The sequence below is a fragment of the Chenopodium album genome, chromosome 19 (genome assembly GCF_948465745.1).
Source record: "Chenopodium album chromosome 19, dcCheAlbu1.1, whole genome shotgun sequence".
In the NCBI taxonomy this organism is placed as follows: domain Eukaryota; kingdom Viridiplantae; phylum Streptophyta; class Magnoliopsida; order Caryophyllales; family Amaranthaceae; genus Chenopodium; species Chenopodium album.
In genome coordinates this window covers 17,187,392-17,205,714 of record NC_137852.1, presented here as the reverse complement: position 1 = coordinate 17,205,714, position 18,323 = coordinate 17,187,392, and the positions used below count along the sequence as shown (strand labels likewise).

Sequence of the window (18,323 nt, the reverse complement as noted above, 5' to 3'; positions counted from 1 at the left end):
TTAAAACTAGTCAAAGTTGTTTAACCGATTATATAATTTACGTCATTATTAATTGAAGCTCCCACTAAATTCCGCATTTCCTCAATTAATCTAATTAATTAAGTTGGTAGCACCCAAACTTGTCAAAATGAAATTTTGCCAATGCCGCTCAAAACCGAGGCCTAGCCTCCCAAAATTTTAATTAAAACAAACAAAATTAATTAAAATGAATAAAACGGCAAAATAATTAACATAAAGCCTACTACGGCTAGTCACCTCACCGCACCAAGCATACGCACACGCCAAAACCATGAACACACGGCCCACGGCACACGGCCGCGAGCAGCTGCCACGGCACAGCCGCGCGTGGCTGCTGCAGCGCGTGTGCTGCTGCTGTGCGTGCCTGCTGCCGCGTGTGTGGCTGCAATCGAGGCGGCGCAACCACCTTGGCAGCCATATATGGGCTGCTGTGCAGTCCGGCTCGCCATGGTGGTGCATTGCCTCGTTTTGCGTGCCATGGCCTCGGGATTTGATCCCTTTTTCGCGAGACAAAAATAATTAATTCTAAATTAATTTTAGAACTAATTTAGTGAGCAAAATAAAATTTTAAACAAGTCTAACTTAATAAAATTTTCAAAGTGCAATAACCAAAATAATTCCAAGAACCATCTTTAATTAAATTGGTTAAGCTTGGTGCAAAATAAAATTGAGGCAATTTCTCACTTTCAATTTAATCAATTTAAATAAAACTTGAGAATTTGACAAAGTAAGGGGAAGTTGGATAAATATGAACTTTAATGTTCAAATGAAAATTCCAACATCTAAATTTTGTGAATCCTTAAAAATTATATCTTCCAACATGAAGATAACCAAATTTCTATCACAAAAATTGAAACTTTATGTTTCCAATCAACTCAAAATGATTAAAACAACAGAGTTTAACACAAAATAACATGGAATTTAGAGGTTTTTAAAGTTTCAATCACTTATCACAAATAAAGATTGAATCTTTAACACTTAGGAAGCCTCAAAATTAAAACTTTCACACTAAAAGGCAATTAGTTTGCAATTATGTGAAAATAAATCAACCTTTAAGCATCAAATACTACCAAGTAAATGTGCTTTAAGGGGACATAAAAATGCAGAACATAATGCAAATAATCAACCATATAATCAACAATTTATGCCATTAATTTCAAGGTTAGAAAAGACTTAAAATTTTTCGTCAAAAACGAAAAACCCCTCGAAAAAGGCATTTCTGGTCAGAATTTGGCTAAAATCAGAATTTGGGTAAAAACCTTTCAGAACACGTTTTCCACCCAAAATTCACTAGTCATTGGCAAAAATCTGGGTTTTGGGCCAAACTCGACATAAAAAACGGGATTAAAATAAATAAAACCGAGCTACTAATCTAATTAGCAACTTAAACCAGAAAAATAAGCCAAATTAAACCTTGAAAAATCATGATTATAAAAATAAACGAGCGGGGCTCTGATACCACTGTTGGGGTTTGGTGAGTCCGACTCACCGCGGAAACAACCCCACCCGAGGAACCACTCGCAATAATTAAAATCATAAAGCATAAATAAATAATCACAAAGAAAAGATAACGAATTTTACCCTCGAAGCGAGCTTCGCCCAAAACCCGGAGCTCTTACTTGAAAGCTACGAGCACGTCAAGCGCCACGCCTCCGACGGTATCCACCCACAAAAAGGCGAACACAACTTTAAGGTCTACTACCTTGGGGTTAGCAAGGTCCGACCAAAACCTGAGTGTTATGTGAGTTTAAGAGTTTTCCCAAAAATTATGGAATGCTCTTTTTAACTCCCACTCAAGCACTTTACTCCAAATCCCAAGGTTGGTATTTATAGAGGAAAGTATGAGTGGGAATTTCTATCCCATCAATGTGGGATCATGAAATTCCACAAATTAATTTAAAGCTAAATTAAATTAAAATTGCAAACTAATAATAAATCTACAAGTGGCATTACCATGTGAGATGGGTTGGTGAGGACCACATGGAGAGTAGGGGACCATACTTGCTCCCCACTCAATACTCTCCTTGTGCCACATGTCCTCTCCCACTTGCTCCCATATTCCATGCTTCCCCTTAACCCACGGCCCTATGGCCTGAGCCAAGCCACGAGCCAAGCCCGAGCCCGGCCCGAGCCCAGCCCGCACCCAGCTACTGCTGTGGCGCGGTGCGGCTGCGGCTGTGGCGTGGTGCGGCTGCTACTGTGCCTAGCCGCGGCTGGCCGTGGCTGCTAGAACGGTGCGCTAGCTCGCACCAGCCAGCCATGCTAGGCTCGGCTTGGTGCTTACTAGCCACCTTTGCTAGGACATTTTTGCCCCTAGCATTCGGATGCTCGGGGCACTCCGATGCTCGGGGCACTTTTCATGATTCTGCTAAGTCTATTCTATCATTATTTATATTTGAGTTTAATCAAGTATTAAACTCTATATAAGGTAGATGAAGAATACTGTCATATGATCAACTTTTGATCATAGAGATTTTCAATCACTTTCTTATATTCAATCATATTAAAGATAAGAGATTTTATTGGTCTTTTATACTTGTCTTTTAGAGGGTTTGTACCTCTTCATCTCATTATATCCCTTGAAACATTTTTCAAAATGAAGATGTGTTGGCATTTTACTCAAACATTTTGAATAAAACCAACCATAGACATGTGACATGTGTTTCTAAAACTTGCCTTTTAGAACCATCTTAGCAAAATTGGAATATAGATTTATGGATAATCTTTTAAACTTTTGAGAACGTTTCTCAACTTTATTTTAAATCGAGGAGATTATATATAATAATAATAATAAAATTAGAACGACATGTTACTCATAAGTAAACGCAAAATTCAATTATGTTTATTAAAATTTAAAGTACCATAAGCGAATTAAATTGGTAACTCTGAAGCATTTATTCAATTTTAAATGATCCCTATTGAATAAAATGATTCCAAGATCCTTTATTTGTGCAATAATTGATCGGACTGAGGCCCTGCCATCAACCATTACATTTTCAAGGTGAGTAAACTCTTTACTGATTACAACTCTTATAATTCTTGGTTGAATAATAAACCATCACATGTTTAATTATTACCCTTAGCTTCAAGGTTCTAAACTGATCTTTAGGTAACCTTGTTGAGTATAACCAATTAAAAGTGTAGAACGTGATCTACCCCCACTTCCCCAAGATATATTATGATGCTCTGCTGAGGCCGACCCATCATAAACGATCGAAGGTTTCGTCGGGTTTTTAATTGGAAAAGCTGCCTCAATATTACTGGGATCTAGATTTATTATGTTGTGATTAAATAGTGAACTCTAGCGCATCATCACAAAACATCAAATAAAATCTAACATGCATAAAATACTGAATGCATAAATAAGACATAGCATGGCCCCTAATCCTAAGAAAATTAATAAAGTAAATGCTCCCACTTGAAACATCATGGATCGCATCCACCTTGCTCCTTTGGGCCTTCACTTCATGGGCTTCTTGGATTAACTGCAACCTGTAATTCTACTCTATTCTATCTACTACTTAAATAAAATAAAATAAAATTACAAAATACTTTATCGGTTTGTAGACCGTACTAAGATTACAAAAATACATCACGATGCGCAGATCGTATTTAGCAATCTACTGGCCATACTAGTCATTATATAGCAATAAACAACATCATATATTATAAAATTGCAACATAATAAATCACTCATCATGCTTTCCTAAACATCGAATGTTCACAATTAAGGAAACATGACATCTAAATATCTCATATTTTAATTACCGCAATAAGATAATATCATATATTATTCATAATCATCAATAAAATATCATATATTCTAAATAAGTCATGAGATAGAATCTTAAAAGATAAATCTCATATTTTAATCTTATTTTAATCTTAAAAGATAAATCATATTTATCCTCAAAGATTATCCTAACTATGTTAGGAAATTCTATCCTAATTACTAGCCAATCACAAAATTTTAAATCAATTATATCCAAAAATAATTATGGGATAATCACATTATTTAAATCAATTATTATCCTTTTGGAATATGCTCAGAATATCCTAACAAATCTAATCCAAAATTAACCACTTTAATTATGAATAATTATCATAATAACAACTTAATATATGGATAATATCAAACTTAACAACTTTTGAAAGATTTGATTTTATCCCATAATAAACAATATTTATCCAAAATAAAACTGATTTTATCCCAAAATAATTTGTAATTATCTTGAAATAATTTTTCAAAAAACTGATTTTTTTTTTGAAAAACCGTGCACCAGCCACCGTGGTGTGGCCAGCCTAAGCTGGCCACGGTGGCCGTACACCGTGAGGTGTACGCTACACTGCAGCGGTGCACAACAGCAGCAGCGGTGCCGCGCAACCCTTGCATGGTGCTGCTGTTGCTGCCTTTGCTGACTCGACCTGCTGCCCCACCCCACCCCTCCCTCCGGACCACCTGCAGCGGCAGCCGCCGTGGCTGCGCCACCTAGCCACGGTTGCCGCTGCAATAAACCTTTTTTTTTTATCAATTTTAAACAACAACTTTTGTTTAATAAAATTCATGTGGTCCATGATAAATTAAAACATAACTTTTATGCTAATTCATCCAATTAAAATTAAATTCACAATCTAATTTTAAAATCTAGGGTTCTTCATGAAAATAATCCCCAATTTAATTTAACTTTTAAATCAAATCATTGATCATGCAAAATTCATAATTTATACATGAAATCAACTAGATTAAAATCATGAAGCATGAAACAATCGAAATTATTCAAAACCAAAACACAAAATCAAAATTTTAGGGTTTAGGGTTTCGAAAAATTCAAATCTAGGGTTAGGGTTTTTGAAATTTTCGAGCATAATAGGGTAAAAAACGGTCCTCTTCATGGCTATTTTGAGCATTATTAAATCACATTTAATCAATTCCAAGAGTTAAATCACATTTAATATAATAATTGACCCATAATTAAATTATTCTCCATCCTAATTGAATTAAAATTGTGGATTATCAAAGAATTATTGGCAATATGCATAAATGCAATAGGCTAACTGATACCACTGTAGGGGTTCATAGGTACTACGCAGCGGAAATAATTATGAATCATATTCATAAAGCACCTAAACCAAGGATCATTGCATAACACATAAAGAACACATAATTGTACCTTTGAAGCGTGATTCCACGTGCGATCGAGCAAGAACAAGGGGAGATAAAGAACCTAAAGCGTGATTCCTCTACTTGTTTCACGGGCACAGATTAAGACCTCCACTAATGCTAGTTAGTCGCGAAAGAACCCTTCTATCGACCTTCTACGGAGATGAACAAACAATGAACTAGCCAATAACCACCGCGCAACACCACGTGAGCCACTAGGGGTGGCCGGCCGTGGGTGAGAGGGGAGAGAGAGGGTCGTGCGTGAGAGAGGGTGAGGGCTTTGGATGTTGGTTGCTTAGATTCACAATTCACTGTATGTTAATTGTGACTTTATTGATCAACCCTAGGCATGACTATTATTTATAGATCATATCTCTAAATAATAGTCCAAGTCCAAGCCCAATTCCTAATCCCACTCAAATTACATTTAGCCCAATCATACTTATGACTAATTAAATGCTCATGAGGCCAATTAATGGGCCTCTAACTTGCTTAACCCATTACCCTTGTGTGTGACCAATATAGGATCCATTCTAAAGGGCTTTGGACTATTTGACTAGCCCAAAGATCATCTCTCATAGTCTAGCAACAGAGGATGACGCCCAAAAGAACGAACTTATTATCTCCATAATAGTGATCCTTGATATATCTAGTAATTGCACTTATCGAAGACATAATTCCTTCACTCTTGACCCTCTTCCTGCTCCCCCACCTACTCCGCTTCATCATCAGAGACTTCATATCCCTGCTCTTCAGCCCAAACTTTGAAGCGAGGCGGTGCTTCCTCTCTCAGAACTTGGGCATCATATGCCACTGTGGCATAATCATACCTCAACTTGTAATACTCAAAGTCTACTTCTAGGTAGAGGAGTCTCTAGGCCATCCTCAGGCGGGCTTCAGTGTCCTGCTCATTCTCTTCAACCAGCCGGTTCTGCTCCTTGGAGATTTCATCCCGATGCTGGTTCTTCAGGTTGACAATCTCCACCCCCAACCGGGTGACATCCGCCCGGAGTTGGGCATTTTCTTTGTCAGCATCTTCCAACGCCTTGAGATCAGATTCGGCATTCTTCAGTTTAAGCTCAAGATCGTTGGCCCGGTTGTTAACGACTTCACTAGCAGCTGTCAGAGTCTGAACCAGCTCCTCCTGTTTCAACTCCACTGCTTTAATTGCAAGATCAGACATATAAATGAATGTTCAGCAGAGTTGAGATTTTGAATTGCCCTTCTTTTGGCGTCAATTACCTCTTCTTACTTCCGCCTGAAGGGGGCCCGGAGCCCGTCCACTCTCAGCATAACCTGGATGAGTCAGCCGGGAAAGTTAGTACTCAATGGAATGAAATAAAAAATACAAGTCTAGAAGATAAGAACAACTTACCTCCACCAGTTGGCCCATAATTTGGTCAAAATCCACTACCTGCAGATCAGGTACTGAATTTTTCTTAGTCCGGGTAAGGGTCCTCACCATCCTCTTTGCAAAAGTCGGGAAGTCAGGTGCCCCGGAGGTAGTATCTGCACCAAAAGAAGTACTTGGTGAGAGGGAACTAGCATAGGCAGCATTCATCCGTCCCCAGCTGCTCACTGAGCCTCCGGATGGGTCTACCTTAGGCTTAACTCGCATGAAGTCAAGTGGGTAAGGGATTTCAATGGTAGCCTTACCTTGAGTTTGGGGCTGTGGAGTTTCACCCTCCCTAGCCGCTGCAGTGCCGACTACAGCATTGAGTGTCACGCCACTCTTCGATGCCTCTAAGGCATCCGACATTTTGTCCCCCGTCTGCTTTGAGCTCTTACTCAAAGCCTTCACCTTAGAAGGGGATTTGCCACCAATCCTAGGATGATCTGGTTTGGCAGATTAGGTTGTCTGGGAAGGGGTCCTCCTAGGGGCCTTGGCAGCCGGAGCCTTTTGAAGCTCCTCTCTCGGTCTTTTGATGTGTTTGGAGAAGGAGCGAGGAATGACTTTGCCGGTGCCCTGCAAAAAGAAAAGTTAAATGTCAGTAGCCGGCAAAAACACTTGGAGAAAATTCAGTGAAAAACGTTAGGATAGGCGGTCTTACCCCGCCTTTCTTGGCTTCCTTTGCTTCCAACGTTGCCTTCTTGGCAAGCAACTGCTCCTTGCGCAGCAGGCTTGGCCGGAGTTTTTTCCGGATCCACTATTCTTTTGGCTTCGGCTGTAAAAGGCAGGCGAAACATCAGTTAAAGCAATACAACAATGATTATGAAAAACAAAACAAATTCGTCAAGTAAAGTGGATCTACCCTGAGGAAACATGGTGCTAAGTCCGCAGGCGGAAAAGAACCTTTCATCCTTGAAAAAGTCCGGATGGGGGATCCAGTTCTTGGGCACAATAATCTGAGTCCCATCCCCCATGGGCTCAGTTGTGATTTCGAAGGAACCCGGATCCATTATTTGCCGCCGAACTCATGAAGAGAGCTCCGGGAGGACGCACTTCCTGCCCAGGAGAGCCGGTTCCTTAGTACCGGCGTAGTTTCCGGTTGTGGGCAAAGGAGGGGGAGGAAATCAGATAAAACTTTTCCCTCCACCAGGACCATTTGGACACTTTGTCCAAAGTTATTTGATATTGGGGCAAGGTAGTGAGAGTATAGCAAGCCCTATGACCGCCTAGGGCCCTGCTCAAGTAGTGCATGTGAGCAAAGGCCGAAAAACTAGGCTCTATATCTTGGAATTCACAGGCGGCAATATAACTCAGTATATTCCCCCATGAATTTGGAGTTAACTGCCAAACCCCCAGATCATACCCTTTGAGGATCTTCTTGATCCCAGTGTGGAGGGGGAACCGGAGGCCGGCTTCGATGACCGCCTCGAAGCAGACAAAGTAATTGTCTGCGTTCTTTATGTTGTCCTCCCAGGCCATGACGGCATCCGCAGGCGGAACCGTGATATACCACCCGTCTCCAAAGGGGTGTTTTTGCTTGAAGGCCTGGAAGCTGCTTTTTCAGCAAGGCTCTATCAGCCGGCAGCATCCTTATTTTCTTGGGGTCAGGGCAGGTAGAGGTCTTTGCCGGCACATGATAGTCAGCCGCAAAATTTTCTTGTTCAGAGCCAGAAGCCTCTGACCCTGATCTCTCAGCAGCCTTATCGCCGCCTGACCCCTCTTCCATCTCAGAGGAAGAGGCAGCATCTTCAGCGCCTGACTCCCTCACTTCATTTTGGGAGGGGGCACCATCTTCAAATCTCTCTTGCTCATTCGGACCCTCATAGTCCTCATCCCTTGTAACATCTTCAGCACGCACTTTCTTAGCGCGCCGGTGTCTAGGCTTAACAGTCGTCTACTTAACTCTGGCCATTGTGTCCTGCACAGACACGGAGAGGGAGGGATTCGGGTATGAGCAAAGAAGTTCCTATTATCAGGAAAAGGCACCCCCAGTTCTAAACTCAGCCGTACCGGGAGACCGGCTGATCGTCCTATGCAGTGCCCTGTGTGTGGATGGAGAGTCCATTTTATTTTGGAAAACGAATGTATACAGACGGAAAAAAGAATGTATACAAGTTAAAAGAAAAGAAGACTGAAAGAAGGAAACGGATAGTTACCTTTCTTTAAAAAGTTCTGAAAATCTGAAAATAGCAATTACAGCCGGTGACCAGATGTCTCTAGAAAATGAATATGATGGAAGTAGTGAGAGGAGAGAAGGGGGGGTAAACCCCTATTTATAGGCAGGTGAAACAGAAAAACTACCGTTAAACCTAGGCGTTTTAACTGTTCACCTCCCATGGGTGGACACGTGTCACAGGCGCCACGTGGCCTGCCACATGCCACCTGTGAGGGGAAAATGTTTAGGGGATTTTTACCCTAGACACTTGGACCAATGAGGGGCTGCCACGTGTCAGAGGCTGGCAGGTCACCTCTGACCAATCTCCAGCTGACACGTGGCTTTCCCAGATACACCTTCAAAATTGCGGCCTTCAAAGGCCGAATTCCCCATAAACCGCACTTTTACAGCGCAACCCAGCTGCCCTAGGTCAGATGACCTAAGGGAGGGCACTTTTCTCCATGACCCTAAAAATAGGGACATATTCCCCCATTTTGGGGGCATTCACAATCATTTATTACATCCATTTTCTCTCTCATCAGAGAACTCCCACTAGTAGAAAATAGCAAATGGGAAGCCCCAAGTGATAAGCGGTTTTGGAATTCCGCTTGCCAAATTGTAAATGGCAAGCGGTTTGGGGTGAACCGCTTGCCAAATTGTAAATGGCAAGCGGTTTTGGGTGAACCGTGAACCGCTTGCCATTTGTTTAAAAACCCTAAAAGATAATTAAAAGGCCCATCTATTCTCTCTCCTCCCCTTACCCCTCAATATTCAGGTTCTCTCCTCCCCTCTATCTCACGTTCTCTCTCCTCCCTTTTCCCCTCATTTTTCCCGTCCTCTTTCCTTTCTTCATCTCCTTCTCTTTCTTCTCTTATCTCCTTCTCTTTCATCTCTAATCTCCTTCTCTTTCGTCCTCCTTCACGAACTCGATCAAGGTGCGGCGGTGGTGGTGCATGCGTACCCTTGAAGCACGACGGCGACGAGTACCCTTAAAGCATCGAGACGAGCGACGGTGGTGGTGCGTGTGGGTTTTCGAGTTTTTTAGGTCAAATTCGACCATAAAAACTGTAGATTTAGAGTTTTCATGGTCGAATTTGACCCATAAAACTCAAATTTCAAGCCAATTTCGAGGTTTTGGTGGAATTTATGGTATGTTCCGTTTTTTTTATTTTTTATTTGTTTTTTAAAGTTTTATTTTTATTTTATGGTGATGTGTGGATGAATTGGTTTGTTACAGGCCGATTTGGTTTTGGTGGGGGTTTTGGTGGGGGTCGTGGTGGGCGAAGTGGGCTGTGATCTGGTGGGTGGTGCTGCTGCTGCTATTGGTGCGTGGTCTGGTGCAAGGGTGTGGTGCGCGGTCTGGTACTGGTGCGCGGTCTGGTGGTGGTGGTGGTGGTGCGCGTGGACGGTGGTGGTGGTGCGTGGACGGTGGTGGTGCACGTGGACGGTGGTGGTGCACGTGGACGGTGGTGGAACAAGAGCTCTTCGTATTTTTATTTTTTTTAGATAACTTGTATTAATTTTATTACTTTTATAAATTTTAAATTTTTGTAAATATTTTTTTTGATGAAAATGTAATACTTACATCAATTAATTAATAAAAATATTATTGTTCTTATATTTATTTTGTTTGTGTATCAATTTCAATAAAAAAAATAAATAAATAAATAAATATTATTTTTTATAGCCCTAATGGGCAGCGGTTTGGCGCCAAAACCGCTGCCCATTCTCTTCAAATGGCAAGCGATTCTGAACCGCTTGCCATTTAAATGGACAATGGCAAGCCCCCCAACAGCGAGCGGTTCAAAACCGCTTGCCATTAGGGGATTTGAACCGCTTGCCATTTTGTTTATTCTACTAGTGTCCTGAGCTTGGAATCCAAGCAGATCCCACCTTTAATTCCGCACTTTTTATCCTTCTTCAAGTTACTAACTTGAGCGTTGGAGGCGGAGCACCACCCAACCGGTGTCTTCGTTGATTTTTTGCAGGTACAGAGCCAGCAGGACCAATCTTCGAGTTGTAACTCTCCCAAGGGACAAAAACACCCAAAACAACAAAATTTTCAGATTCTTATAAGTATGAAAATTAGGGTTTAAAACTTGATTTTCATGGTTTTAGGGCTTTAAAATGTGTTAGTTAAGTTATTTAAATGTATAGTGATTATATTTTGTTAAAATATATTTTTGATGATTAGAACCAATTTTTAGATTTTTTAACGTTTTAATTTTGGGTTTTATTTGAAGTAATTTCATCAATTCATGATTTTAGTTTCTACAAATAATTGTTGGGGTTATTTTTTAAGTTTAAAGCATTGAATTTTGAAGAATAGTTTCAAGATTAAATTTTTAGATTTTTGTTTATTATTTTGATGCCTCTAATTACATTAAAATTGTGAATTTTTGGGTTTAAAGCCTACTAACCTAATATACACCGTTGGTAGTTTCAAAGATTATTATAATTTTAGGATTTCATGTATAGAATAAATTTTCAGATTTTTATAAAGGTCTAAGCTTGCTGTAATTTCATGTATAAGGGGGTATTTTAAGGTTTTTTTGAAGGAAACTTAAAGAACTATATATAAGCTTTTGATTTTAAGTAAAGGGAAGGTTTTAAAGTGGTGTTAATTGGATTTTGAAGGTTTTAAAGTAAGTTAGTATATTACTTGGGCATTGATTGAATTATTATTGTTTGGTTTAGGAGAGGACTTTACAGAAGGTGAAATCTAGTTTGTAAAGTGGCATACCGATTCGTTTACTCAAGGTACGTACAAGTTACGAAACCTTGCCTTTAGAAGCATGTTTAGGGATGTATCGAGAACCTAGTATCATGTATAGAGAAGACTGACATAATTGTTTGGTTATACATTCTAATTTCTGTATGTTGTGCACTATGTAGTTTTATAAGTATTATTTATGCATTAATTTTGTAAGATGCCCTTAGAGGCAAAGGTATGTGAATATGTGGAATGAACTATTTATTACTCATTCATGATTATTGAAATAGAATGAGTAAAGGAAAAATTCAAGTCTTATAAGACGAGGTTAAGGTTTTGGGGTGCCTTATGCACTCAAGGTGTTTATACACCGAGGTAGTTAAAGGAATAAATAATAAATGTTGGTTGTCACTAATAAATCAAGAATTGAAATTGGAAACTTGTATTAGTTGATTTAAAGTTTGACTTTTATCTTTTAAAATTATTTTATTTAAAACAAATTAATTTGGAACTTTATTAAAATAATAGGAATGTATGTATGTATTTATATAATTTATTGTGTTATTTAAATATTTTTGAGATAAAATGAATATGTATATTTGTTTATTTCTTTGAACTTGATTATTTTATTTTACCGATGAGTTTTGGGCAGTCTTAGGATGGGCATATAAGATAGATAATTTATTTCTATGTGCATTGTAATTACTACCTCCGTTTCTTATTAGTTGCAACTTTGGGGTATTATTTGTGAGATATAAAATATTCTAAAGTTGCAACTAATACGAAACGGAGGTAGTAATTCTTTTTGTGTTGCCTATTTTTGAATGAATTGTTTATGCAAGGGATTTAAATTGTATATATGTTATCAAACGCGTACATTTGGTTGTAGTTACCATCCAGTATCATGTTTTAGGATTAAGGCATTTAATATAGAATAATATAGGAGCGACACTAGCTCCCTTGGTGAGATTGTATGAATTACCTTGTCTTCTATTTCAAGCGGCATTTGGTGAGACCTTTCCTCTCTTCTATTTTCTTTTCTTTGAGTGCTTAGTCTAGGATTAGCTTAGGAAGAAGTTGAATGGTTCGAGGTTGCTTGAATTTGGTTCTAAGGAACCTGGGATCGTTGATGTTATTATCAACGATCACTTGTATGACGATTGGGATCTACTTGGATTACATGCCTCGTTTGTGAACCTTTTTTATTTCTTCCTCTTTCTTTTGTTTTGTTTTTCCTTTTTTTTTCGCAACCAACATGAATATGACAAGTTGAAATGATTTTTGATGTGGAATTTGCTCATTCATTTGGTTGTGGATGCCTTTTATGATGTTGTATTTTTGAATGCTTATCTTCCTAATTGATGAGGGTTTACACGGTTTGAGAATGCTTAGGGTTGAATTAGACACATTGTAAGCTGAGGTAGTGCGGTTTAGAACTTTTGAGGACATTCGAATCCCTAGTTCGCGGGAAAGTGGTAAGATGGTGTTGCTCTCCATGGTGGATAGAATTCCCTTGGTTGGTATTTGCTTATTTCTTATCCCGTGTGAGCGTCATTTGTTCTAGCCTTCATCATTCTTGTGAGCGGTGTTTTGGATCCTCAACCAACTATGCAGGTCTTAATCTTTGTGTTGGTATCTAGCTCCCAAGATCGTGACCATATAACTCTAGAGGAGGAAGAGGGCATTTCTTCTCATTTTTCTTTGTTTTCTTTGTGTTTTGTTACAAATTTGGTTTTCATTTTACATTCACCTACTTGCTAACTACTTTGAGCCTTATTTCTCCTTTCTTGACTTAGCCATATTACAAACCTAGCGGCCTATGTTCTACCAACCCTTGTAGTTAGTGAAGCATCGGCTTGTGAGGTTCGAGTTTGATAATGTTGAATTTAAGCAAGAAGTTGTGTAATTTGGTTCAAATAAGGTCTTGAGAGATTATTCATGAAAAGAGTATGCAAAAAGGTTTAGCAAGGAAGTTGAAACTCATGAAAACCAAGAAAAAAAATGAGAAAAGAATGAAAAAAAAAGAGAAAAAAATTTTGAAAAAAAAATTTGAGAAAAAAAAAATGAATGAGATTGAAAATGATGAGATGAATGAAAGATATGGAAAAAGATGAAGTAGTGTCTTGAGTTTTGTATTGAAGGTTGTGATTTGAGTTTAGGTTCAATTCTTAGGTTGTTCTTGAGAGATGGCCACTCTTATGCTTCACTTAGGAGTTGCCACCAAAATTTTCAAATTGATTCCCAACCTTAACCCCTACCCACGACATTACAACCCTAGTTAAGACCCTTGGACTTTAGAGGGGCTTGGTCAAAGAACGATGGAGGGAGATAGATTTCAACCCTATGGAGAGAGTATGCATAGTTGAGATGTCGGGATAACCTCATTGTTCCACATAGAAATACCTTTTTTCGGTTCCCTCGAGGAATCATGAGGAGCTAACTAGGGGATGAATGGAAACTAGTGGAGAGAACGTGGACCGTCTTGGTTGGGGCTAGGGCGGAGAGTGAAATCATTAGTTATCTATGCTTAGCTTAGGTTTGCCTCTTTCAACCACGAGCATCTTATAACGTGTTATCCCTCATTGAATTGAGAAAGGTAAGTATTCTTTGGTGCATATCTTTTCGTTTGAGTTCAAATGGAGCATTCTCTACCTAAGTGCTTAAGTGGTTTTCCTTAACGCTTGTCATGTTATGCTTGTTGTGGTTTTCTCTTTGTTTTGGTATTCCTTGCTCGAGGACTAGCAAGAGGCAAGTGTGGGGGAATTTGATGAGTGGCATTTATGACACGATTAAGGTTCATTTTAATGGTCATTTTCCCACATTTGCGGCTTGTTTGCATCCTTTTCCTTGTACTTAGTTCCCTTTCCCTTTATGCATCTTCTATCCTAGATTTTGCCCCTTTTTCCTACTCTTTACTTTGATTTTTATGCTTATGCTTTGTAGGAACCACCGGGGTCTTCAAGAGGAGGAAGCTAAGCTCAAGGGAAGCTAGAGGAAGCAAGGCCGAAGAGAGGTTCGGCCGAACCATGGTGTGGCCGAACCTGCTTCATGGTTCGGCCGAACAGGTCTGGCAATAGCAAGCAGCATTTTGGCGATTTTGCAGGAGTGGTCAAACCCTAGGAGTTTGACCAGACTAGGATCAGGGAGGTTCGACCGAACCTACCCTGTGGTCCGGCCGAACCTACCCAGTGTTCGGTCGGACCTCTCCTCTTTTTCAGCTGACTTGTACAGGCTATATAGGTCCCATTTTAGAACGATTTGATGTAATTAGATTAACTTAGTTTTAATTCTCTGCACATTTTTAGCTTAATCTAGAGAGAGAAACATCATTAGTCTTCATTTGGTAGAGAGAGAAAGTGTGGATTTCTTTATTGATGAACTTGGATTTTGAAGAAGAAGCTTGTTCAATCTTTTGTAGATCTTCAACTTCAATTAACGAGCAACCTCTTACTCTTTCTCTTTACCTTTGCATTTAATTTTATTTGTTTACTTTGATTTTCCTTGCTTGCTTATTAATCATGTTGATGCGTGTTGATTTGATGATTGATATTGTTTTCAACATGATTTGTGAGTAGTCACCTAGCCAAGTGTATGGGGATGGTGTAGTTTCTAATTGTTCATGCTTATAATGTTGGGGTTATGTTAATTGTGATTAAAGTCTTTGCATGTTTGATATTCTTTGATCTTCTTGCAAGTGCACATTGTTAGTTGATTAAAGGTGAATCTTTGCTAACAGGGAATGGAAGTTGACTTAGTTAAGGTTCATTGCTATCGATAGTTCTTCGATTGCACCTTCTAATATATGGTTCTAGTGTGGAAACATAGAGGCTATGTTAGGAGAAACCGATTAACCCCGGAAGGCGGTTAGATTGGACTTTACTTCGATATTCATGCATGTTTGGTTTACCACTGATTTGCTTCTGTGTCATTGCATGATCAAGCGGCATCTACATCTACCCATTTCCCTTGGTGCTTAGTTATATTGATTTTAATCTATTTCGTTCTTAGTTTGATCTCTTAGTTATTCACATTTCTTGTTTCGAGATAGCTTAGATTGTAAGTGATGAATGCGGTGTTTACGTACTTCTCCATGTGGTTCGATCCCTCTTCTTGCCCTACACTTGTAGTAGGTTGAGTCGAGCGTTATAAATTGTATTTGACTTAGGTGTAGTTGTTTAACGACGCATTTATATCCTCTGTCACCAAACGACAAGTCTGTCGCCTCGCGACAGAGTGGATTTCTGGCGACAACGTGTAGTTTTATTCCTTATCAAATTCTATGTTTTTTCGGACTATTTTTCTTATAAATAGGGTCCTCGACCTCCGTTTTTCAATCATCAACTCTCATCAAGGCTTACTTGATATTCTCTCTCTTTCTAAACCAACCTTTTGTAAACACAATACCGCATACACAAGACCTAGAAACATCTAGCCAAGTTCGAAGTTGCCTTCACCCTAGACGTGCAAGGTTTATAATTTTCTGAGGGTTTGGTCCCAAATCCAGTCTAAAATTTTTAACTCATTCTTTCAATTTATTAAATTTAATTAATTCTTTGATTTTATTATTTTCATTGAATTTTACTAACGCGTGTATTTTGTTATTAGAAAGAGGTATGAGGCTTTGAAGTAAGTAAATTAGCTTACTCCCTATTTTAATTTCAATGTAGAAAGCATGTTTAGATTTGTTTAATTCATAGTATCATGTTAGGATGTTTTTATTGCTTCCTAGTATCATGTTTAGGGTGCTTTTATCTTTTCTAATAGCATGTTAGTACCATGTTAGGTTTAAAGCTTTGATCTTTATGTTTAGTGACATGCTAGGGTTTGTTATTAATCTTGTTAGTATCATGCCTAGGATCTTGCTATTATATTTAAGCTTTATTATTAACATGATTTTTATTGTTATTATTATTAATATTATGTTGCTTGATATTTATTATATTATTGTTATTGCTTGATCACGCCTTTTATGCATGTTTAAAGGGAATTTGTACTTGAAATCACGATTAATAAAATTTTTAATAATTCTAGTTTAAGCTAATGTGATTTTAATTCAAGTGACCGCCAATAATAGTTTTATTTGTGCATTAATATTCAACCAACGTAGATAAATAGGTTTAGGGTTAATCTAATGTTTGCATGTTAGTCAAAAAGCGCACATGAATACGAGTAGAATAAAGTAAAGGCCTATTTTATAGGGCGGGTCCTTTCTTTTGTAGATTGGATTCATACCCTCATCGCCAAACCCTATTTGGTTCAAGACCTTATGGAGTTGACGATCTCATGGATCGTTAAGGGGTGTAACTTTCACCTCGTGAACGGTTTACAAGTTCCTAAAACTTGTTGGCGACTCTTTTGCTCTCTTTTCCTTCCCTTTGGACGCCACCATACTTAAGTGTATGATCACAGTAGGGTTCAAGCTTGGGGTTATGATGCTTGAAATATTCCCTACAAAACTAAATTACTAATTTGGTTCGATTTTCAATTCCATTCGGTTCAGTTTTAATCCAAATTACTTTCACTATAACCTGCGAGTATTCAATCATCACTAATTATGTTCCATCTAGAGGACGACAAGGATGAAGAGGAGGTAAGTGATGCAATGAATTTTATTTTGCAATTTGAGGGGCCTGAAGAAATCCTTACGGTGTGTGCAAAATTGAAAGAGGAGGGGAATCAGTTGTGTAAGAAGAAGTTATTTGATTAAGCTTTACCTTATAATGTTAGAGCCACCAAAATTCTATGCTTGGCTGAGATTAGTAGTATGGAGGAAGAATCTCTATTTTGTGAGCTTGTCACTTCCTTACATCTCAATCTTGCTTTATGTTTAATTCAGATTAATCAATTTGCTCCAGCAAAGGAGATATGCTCTCTTGTAGTTTTAGAATTTGACCTAAATAAAGTGAAAGCACTATTTAAAAGAGCTCTAAGTTGGAAGGGGATGAATATGCTCGAGGAGACCATGAAGGATCTAAGTAGTGCAGCTAGGTGTGATCCAAAATATCCTGAAATTTTACGAGAGATTGACGTCGTGAAGGGATTGTTAAGAGCTAAGCCACACGAAAAATTAAAGTTAAGAGAACTATGTGGGTTGGAGAATGGAAATGGAAAAAGAATCAAACCTTCCTTTCAGGGGAGCTCTTTGTATAATAATGCTGTGTTGAGTGAAGGTTCGACTTCTCCAATAGGACTAGGTGTTGGATTACCTCCCCTGAAGGATTGTGCAGAAGCCTTTAAGGTTTGTGATAGTGACAAGCGGGGAAACCCCTCAATTAGCTCTCCATGTCATGACTCTCTAAAGTATGGAAATGTTGCCGATCTCACGGAGCCTAAATTTCGATTTTGGAACTGTTAGAGGCGGGACTCCATTATCTCAATCTCTAAGAAAGATTATGACTTGTTGGCTCGCGAGAAATCCATTTATTATTTTGATCCAAGATTGGGCTCTTACCTAGTGGTAAAGGCGGTGAGGCCCTTGGTAGAAGAATCAGCCAACTCAAATTCAAGTAAAAAAGGTCGCGATTTCGTGGAAGGAAGGGTAAGCCCAAGAGAGGAGCAGGTAGAGATTATAGGCTAGATAAAGGAGGTGGGTCCTGTAACTATCCTAATCAAAGCTTAAAGCAATGTTACATGCTTTTCGAAGAAGTTTGTCTATGATGTAAGCTTTTGTAGGTGTATTCCTAGTCCCATGCCTTTGAGTCAATGGTCTGAATAAAGATGTCAATATTGCAAGTCTCTAAGTAGTTATGACGATATCACTATGTCCATGACGTCGAGTCATTGTTATGGGTCTAATTCTACGATTCAGCGTTTTAAGTCATTAAGTGTCAAGTCCACTCCCACAAAGTGAAAATACATACCAAATGTAGTGGGTGTGTAAGGGTCT

General features: G+C 38.8%; 1 protein-coding gene across 1 annotated transcript; it reads left to right on the top strand.

Moving 5' to 3' along the window:
• Positions 1 to 17,201: 17,201 nt before the first annotated feature.
• Positions 17,202 to 17,792, top strand: LOC145594116 (uncharacterized). The gene has a single exon (XM_081650452.1). The coding sequence runs from the start codon at positions 17,202 to 17,204 to the stop codon at positions 17,790 to 17,792; it is 591 nt and encodes a 196-aa protein (XP_081506578.1).
• The last annotated feature ends 531 nt before the right edge of the window (positions 17,793 to 18,323 follow it).

Excerpts from the sequence above, each read along its gene's own strand:
- LOC145594116 (XM_081650452.1), top strand. The coding sequence starts at position 17,202 with ATGGAGGAAGAATCTCTATTTTGTGAGCTTGTCACTTCCTTACATCTC.